Source organism: Nerophis lumbriciformis, linkage group LG03 (genome assembly GCF_033978685.3).
Source record: "Nerophis lumbriciformis linkage group LG03, RoL_Nlum_v2.1, whole genome shotgun sequence".
Taxonomy (NCBI): domain Eukaryota; kingdom Metazoa; phylum Chordata; class Actinopteri; order Syngnathiformes; family Syngnathidae; genus Nerophis; species Nerophis lumbriciformis.
Genome location: NC_084550.2, coordinates 68,444,732 through 68,452,500, shown reverse-complemented (window position 1 = coordinate 68,452,500; position 7,769 = coordinate 68,444,732). Strand labels below are relative to the sequence as shown.

The following is a 7,769-nucleotide window of genomic DNA, read 5'->3' as shown; positions in this document are numbered from 1 at the left end:
TACATATTACATACTGTTATGAAGGTGTCTGTTACTACATTATACATATACTTGCATATACTTTATATAAAACATATTACATATTGTTATGAAGGTGTCTGTTACTACATTATATATATATACTTGCATATAACTTACCCGTTATATAAAACATATTACATATTGTTATGAAGGTGTTTGTTACTACATTATATATATATACTTGCATATAACTTATATAAAACATATTACATATTGTTATGAAGGTGTCTGTTACTACAATATTTTTTTCCTTTTATATATTGTTATGAAGGTGTCTGTTACTACATTATATACATACTTGCAGTGTGTATATTGTGCATATTACTTATTGTTATGAAGGTGTCTGTTACTACATTATATATATACTTGCAGTGTGTATATTGTACATATTACATATTGTTATGAAGGTGTCAGTTACTACATTATATATATACTTGCAGTGTGTATATTGTACATATTACATATTGTTATGAAGGTGTCTGTTACTACATTATATATATACTTGCAGTGTGTATATTTGGAAACACCCAGTGGGTCAGATTCCTCATTAAACTCATGACCTTAATAATCTCATGAGTCTTGCGGGCCAAAGTGAAGATGCCGGCTATCCGCACTTGGCCCGTGGGCCGTAGTTTGTACACCCTTGCAGTAACGTGGTCATTGCCTATGTATCAACCCGTCCCTCCTTTCAGATAATCATCCACGGTTACGGTAAAGCATCTGCGGTCAAAACAAATGGTGATTAATATGAGTATATACATGAATAATGCAATCATTTTTTGTGATTAAACACATGAGTTAACTCTTTATTTTTGACAGCCCGAGTTTTAGCTAAATGCTTTTGTTGCTGCTGTTTATTTTCCTAGGTGGTCTTTTCTCCAAGACGGAGATTTCAGAGGTACTCACTGAGATCCTGAAGGCAGACCCCAAATTTGACAGAGAATCTTTTCTCAAACAGTGTGAGAAAGACATAATCCCAAACATATTAGAGGTGAACTGTTTGACTCATTTATTCTACACTGTAACACTTAGACTGACTTACTGTAATGTGTCCACTCGCGTTAAAAGTCAAGTGCTATTATTTCATGTGACCGATACAATCAAATTATTACAGATAATTGTTATCAATAGTAATTTAGGACTTGCTATAATATCAATCAGTAAGACAACTGGTCTCCCTAGTCAGTGTAGCTTTATGCAGTAATGACTTCATGGTGTTGTAGTTTAGTACATAAATTTGTTTGGAAAATGAACAATTATAATAAACACAGTGCTGCTGTTCTTTCTGCAGGCAATGATTCGTGGAGAGTTACATGTATTAAAGGATTGGTGCTATGAAGCGGTAAGTCTTACACAGGTGACATTGTCATTCTCAGACCACTTACGCAGCTCTAATGTTGTTCATACACAATTGAACTACAAAACCAGTGAAGTTGGCATGTTGTGTAATTCGTAAATAAAAACAGAATACAATGATTTGCAAATCCTTTTCAACTTATTCAATTGAATAGATTGCAAAGACAAGATATTTAATATTCAAACTGAGGAACTTACCGGTATTTTTTTGTTGTTGTAAATAATCATTAACTTAGAATTTAATGGCAGCAACACATTGCAAACAAGTTGTCACAGGGGCATTTTTACCACTGTGTTACATGGCCTTTCCTTTTAACAACACTCAGTAAATGTTTGGGAACTGAGGAGACACATTTTTGAAGCTTTTCAGGTGGAATTCTTTCCCATTCTTGCTTGATGTACAGCTTAAGTTGTTCAACAGTCTGGGGTTGCCGTTGTGGTATTTTAGGCTTCATAATGCACCACACATTTTCAATGGGAGACAGGTCTGGACTACGGGCAGGCCAGTCAAGTACCCGCACTCTTTTACTATGAAGCCACGCTGTTGTAACACGTGCGGAATGTGGCTTGGCCTTGTCTTGCTGAAATAAGCAGGGGCGTCCATGAAAAAGACTAGTTACTGACAGTGGTTCCTGAGCCCATGTGGTGATATCCTTTACACACCGATGTCTGTTTTTGATGCAGTACCGCCTGAGGGATCTAAGGTCACGGGCATGCCACTTACGTGCAGTGATTTTTCCCGATTCTCTGAACCTTTTGATGATATTACGGACCGTAGATGGTGAAATCCCTAAATTCCTAGCTGGTTGAGAAATGTTGGACAATTTGCTCACTTATTTTTTTTACAAAGTGGCGACCCTCACCCCATCCTTGTTTGTGAGTGACTGAGCATTTCATGGAAACTGCTTATATACCCAATCATGGCACCCACCTGTTCCCAATTAGCCTGTTCACCGGTGGGATGTTCCACATAAGTGTTTGAGCATTCCTCAACTTTCTCAGTATTTTTTTTGCCACTTGTGCCAGCTTTTTTGAAAGTCATCAAATTCCAAATGAGCTAATATTTGCAAAAAATAACAAAGTTTACCAGTTTGAACGTTAAATATCTTGTTTTTGCAGTCTATTCAATTGAATATATAGGTTGAAAAGGATTTGCAAATCATTGTATTCTGTTTTTCTTACGACTTCTTTGGTTTTAGGTTTTGTAGTTCATACGCAATTAAACTAGTTTTATATGTGCTTCAGATCATTTGTTTCAAGCCAATTAGGACGTTACTCTATCTTTTGATTTCCTTATGTGTAATGACTGTTTTGGTTTCTGTCCTCAGACTTACAGTCAGCTTGCCTATCCCATCCAGCAAGCAAAAGGTTTGGGGTTGCTGTTACAGTCCAAAGTCCTTGATATTGATAATATTGATGTAAGCATTCTAAAGTAAAAAACAGCTTTCACAGCATACACCATTACACACTACTCTTCCATGATCCAATTGAGTGTTAAATCCTTATCTTGGTCTTGGTTATAGTTGGCCATGGGGAAGATGATGGACCAAGGCCCAGTGTTGATCATCACCTTCCAGGCCCAAGTCGTCATGGTGATTCGCAGTCCCAAAGGGGACATAGTGGAAGGAGATCCGGTCAGTGTATTCATATTCAATGTACCGTAATTGTACATGATTTGATCCAATCAAACCTATCTATTTTACACCAGTCGAAGACATATTTCAGTGTTGTACATTTTTTAATTACAGAAACTTGGAGCTAATGTGTTAATAATTTTACACATAAGTCGCTCCTGAGTATAAGTCGCACCCCCGCCCAAACTATGAAAAAAACTGCAACTTATTAGTCTGAAAAATACGGTATATGTATACGTTAATTTGTTCTCGATATGTGTGGAAGGGAGGGGACTGCCTTCAGTAATGTGAAGGCGTCTACATAATAAGATGGGAAACATCTGAACTGGGCCTAAGAGTATAAGTGAGACTGCTCATAATGTTGTTGTATTCTACATCCAAACTGCTTGACTACATTATTGCCATCTACACGCGCACACAGATTGTGGTGTGATGTTCTTGAAAGTGCGTCTCAAACCCCTACTTCTCATGACTGGGACTGTGGCGTGGTTTGTTCTCTCGAGGTGCAAAAGATTTGGACCATACGTGGCGTGAAGGGGAGTATATGATTTATTTAAACACTATAACTACAAAAAAAAGGATCAAACAAAAGGCACAGGTACAAAACTTGACTATAAACACAAAACTTGCACTAAGGCAGAAACTATAAACAATTAAACAAAACTTGCCAACTATGGCATGAATAAAGAAAACTTACTTGGACGAGAAACCGGCATGAAAAAAGAGCAGCAAGTGTCTTAAGGGTGTGTGGAGAGTGCAGAAGCATAAATGCGGGATGTCGCCAGAAAGACAAACTGAAAACAATGAACTTAAATACTACAGACATGATTAACTAAAACAGGTGCGTGACTCAAAACGTGAAACAGGTGCGTGACGTGACAGGTGAAAACTAATGGGTTGCTATGGTGACAAACAAGAGTGCACAATGAGTCCAAACGTGGAACAGGTGAAACTAATGGGTAACCATGGAAACAAGACAAGGGAGTGAAAAGCCAGAATCTAAAGAGTCCAATAACTAAACTAAACAAAACATGACTAAAACAAAACATGATTACACAGACATGACACTACTGTCTCTGAAGCGGCGCTCTTCTCCCTCTTAACAGGAGAAAGTGCTGAGGATGATGTATGTTTGGGCGCTGTGTCGTGACCAGCAGGAGCTGAACCCCAGTGCGGCGTGGAGACTACTGGACATCTCCGCCTCCAGCACCGAGCAGGTTCTCTAGGAAAAGAAAGCGAAGAGCAAAGTAGGGGGTGAAAAGAGACACACAAACAGAGGGATAAGGGCAGAAGGATAAGCCTGGAATGCTTGCACGTACTAATGCTGACACAAACAGACTGGTGTTATTTTGTGTCTCTTTTTGCCATTTCATAGACTTTATGTGTCGGTTTATGAAACCATACAGTGAGCTTCTCGCTGAGTTGACTGAGATGCTGAAATTAATGACAAGAAGAGCCTAAACCAGGTGGCTACATGGTGGACAAACTTCAAGCTGGACAGGTTTAAAAGGAAACTGCACTTCTTACCGTTCACAATCATTATGAGAGATATGCCGACGGATGAATTTTTTTTAATACATTCTAACTTGTAGGGGTGTGGGAAAAAAATCGATTCGAATTCGAATCTCGATTCCCACGTTGTGCGATTCAGAATCCATCCATCCATCCATCCATTTTCTACCGCTTATTCCCTTTTGGGGTCGCGGGGGGCGCTGGAGCCTATCTCAGCTACAATCGGGCGGAAGGCGGGGTACACCCTGGACAAGTCGCCACCTCATTGCAGGGCCAACACAGATAGACAGACAACATTCACACTCACATTCACACACTAGGGCCAATTTAGTGTTGCCAATCAACCTATCCCCAGGTGCATGTCTTTGGAAGTGGGAGGAAGCCGGAGTACCCGGAGGGAACGCACGCAGTCACGGGGAGAACATGCAAACTCCACACAGAAAGATCCCGAGCCCGGGATTGAACCCAACACTACTCAGGACCTTCGTATTGTGAGGCAGATGCACTAACCCCTCTGCCACCGTGACGCCCTTTATTTATTTATTTATTTATCTATTTATTTTTATAAAAAATTAAATAAATGTATCTATTTATTTTTATTAAAAAAATAAAAAATAAATAAATAAAAATAAATAGATAAATGTATTTATTTATTTATCTATTTATTTTTTAATTAATCAATCCAACAAAACAATACACAGCAATACCATAACAATGCAATCCAATTCCAAAAGCAAACCCGACCCAGCAACACTCAGAACTGCAATAAACAGAGCAATTGAGAGGAGACACAAACACCACACAAAAGTAGTGAAACAAAAATGGATATTATCAACAACAGTATCAATATTAGTTACAATTTCAACACAGTAGTGATTAAAAATCCCTCATTGACATTATCATTAGACATTTATAAAAAAAAAAATAGTGTCACAGTGGCTTACACTTGCATCGCATCTCATAAGCTTGACAACACACTGTGTCCAATATTTTCACAAAGGTAAAATAAGTCATATTTTTGGTTCATTTAATAGTTAAAACAAATTTACATTATAGCAATCAGTTGATAAAACATCGTCCTTTACAATTATAAAAGCTTTTTACAAAAATCTACTACTCTGCTTGCATGTCAGCAGACTGGGGTAGATCCTGCTGAAATCCTATGTATTGAAAGAATAGAGAATCCTTTTGAATAGGGAAAATATCGTTTTTGAATCGAGAATCGCGTTGAATAAAATTGATTTTGAATCGAATCGTGACCCCAAGAATCGAGGGACACCCAAAGATTCACAGCCCTACTAACTTGTAAATAAAAGTCCGCTTACAGCAGAGCCAATGGAAGCGCCACTATTCCGCCCATAAAATCCGATAAATAAACATTCAAAAAGCGCCAACAATACTCCATTTACATTTTTCGACTTGTATATAACCAAGTATTGGTGTTATTGTTATTATAATCACTAACGCAGACAAATTATTTATAGCGGCGCCGTGATCACTTCCTGTGTGCCTATGTTTACATCGAGTGGTCTGCTGCTTCCTCGCTTCCCTGCTCCCTGTACATTTATTTTAGACTATAAATCATGCCTCTCACCTGAAAAATAAATGGCTGAGAATATATTCCGACAAGTTGGGATACTTTGACTGCCATTTAGGACCTGGAACTGGCGAGGACGACATGAAAAGTGCTTGTTTCCTCACCCCACCCTGTTTACTCGCGAGGATTATGAGACATTCCTCATCTAAATGGGAATATATGAACATCCGAGCAGTCGGCATCCTAATGACAGCAGACTTTGTACAGTAAACGATGTTTTATTATCATACTTGCCAACCTTGAGACCTCCGAATTCGGGGGTTGGGGGCGGGGTGTGGTTGGGGGCGTGGTTAAGAGGGGAGGAGTATATTGACAGCTAGAATTCACCAAGTCAAGTATTTCATATATATATATATATATATGCATATATATATATGTCTATATATATATATACATCCTGAAAATATGCAAACAAAACAGTGTTTGGATAATTGATACTTCAAACTTGCATAAATAAATATTAAGGAATATAACATAACTTGGCTTCTGAGAGCTTCAAAATGTAATGAATAAAATGCTAAAGTTGTTGATAAACAAGCAATTATTTTAATAATTAAATATGGTCATTTTAAATAAATTATTATGATAATTTAAAATTAATTATTTCAAATATGTTTATTTTAATGTATAATTCTATGGCTGGATGTAATAAGGAGTCGGAAAAAATAAAAATACAATTAATTTTGATGTTTTTAGCAAAATATAGTAAAAATGTATTTTTTTTATTTCTTTTTTAATTAATAAATATATTTATTTTTAGGTAAGATAAACATAATAATACAATGTATCTCTAGTCTGGATGATTTAGTTCTTGTCACCCTGTTGTCCTCCCGTCGTGAAAAAAGGCTGTCCTCACTCAGGTCCGCATAGAGCTGAGGGGGCGTGGCCTCCAGCTCCGGCTGAAAATCGGGAGATTTTCGGGAGAATATTTGTCCCGGGAGGTTTTCGGGAGAGGCGCTGAATATCGGGAGTCTCCCGTAAAATTTGGGAGGGTTGGCAAGTATGTTTATTATGTTTGTTGGCTCTTATAAAGTCTGCAGTGAGTGCATAAGTGATGAAGAAAAAAAAAAGCAAATGTGATGCGTTTTTTAAATGAATGCTTAAAATGATCAAAATACGTAGATATTAAATGTTATTATAAATGTTACTACATTACATATATACTTACATCATTTAGATAAAACCTTAATGGAGGTGTTTGGATGTTTTTTAGAGGCTCTATAGGCAGAATTGAACGGCTCCCATAAGCTCCATTGTAAGCGGACTTTTGATCACATTTATTGAATATTTAAAATGCATTAAAAAAAATCCACCCGTCACGTCTCTCATAATGATTGTGAACGATAGGAAACAATTCCCAAAAAAAGGCAGTTCCCCTTTAAGGATTCTCTGCTCTCTGTCAAATACTTGAAACTCTTTACATTGTAGGCAAAAGCATGCAAGGTAACTCCATGTTATGCTTTCTAAACATGTCATGGCAAATATGTTACCATAGATACCTTCACACAAATGCAAGATTTCAAATTTTGGCAAAAAACTGGTAGTGAAACACAGATTTCGTTACCATTACCACCCTTTTTTGTTGTCTCTGAAGCCCGTATAGAAAACATAGACTGTTGGCAGTAGACAAAGACACAAATTCTAAATCA

At 37.4% G+C, this 7,769-nt stretch overlaps 1 protein-coding gene across 1 annotated transcript in view; it reads left to right on the top strand.

Annotated features, from left to right (window-relative positions):
• The window catches only part of LOC133589222 (mitochondrial import inner membrane translocase subunit TIM44-like), a 40,705-nt gene extending 34,320 nt beyond the window's left edge, over positions 1-6,385 (top strand). Inside the window, exons 9-13 of the mRNA XM_061941891.1 lie at positions 888-1,012; positions 1,313-1,363; positions 2,706-2,795; positions 2,901-3,011; positions 4,118-6,385. Of these exons, the coding sequence (XP_061797875.1) occupies positions 888-1,012; positions 1,313-1,363; positions 2,706-2,795; positions 2,901-3,011; positions 4,118-4,237 (497 nt within the window). The 3' untranslated portion in view covers positions 4,238-6,385. The remainder of the gene's footprint in view (positions 1-887; positions 1,013-1,312; positions 1,364-2,705; positions 2,796-2,900; positions 3,012-4,117) is intronic.
• Positions 6,386-7,769: the final 1,384 nt, after the last annotated feature.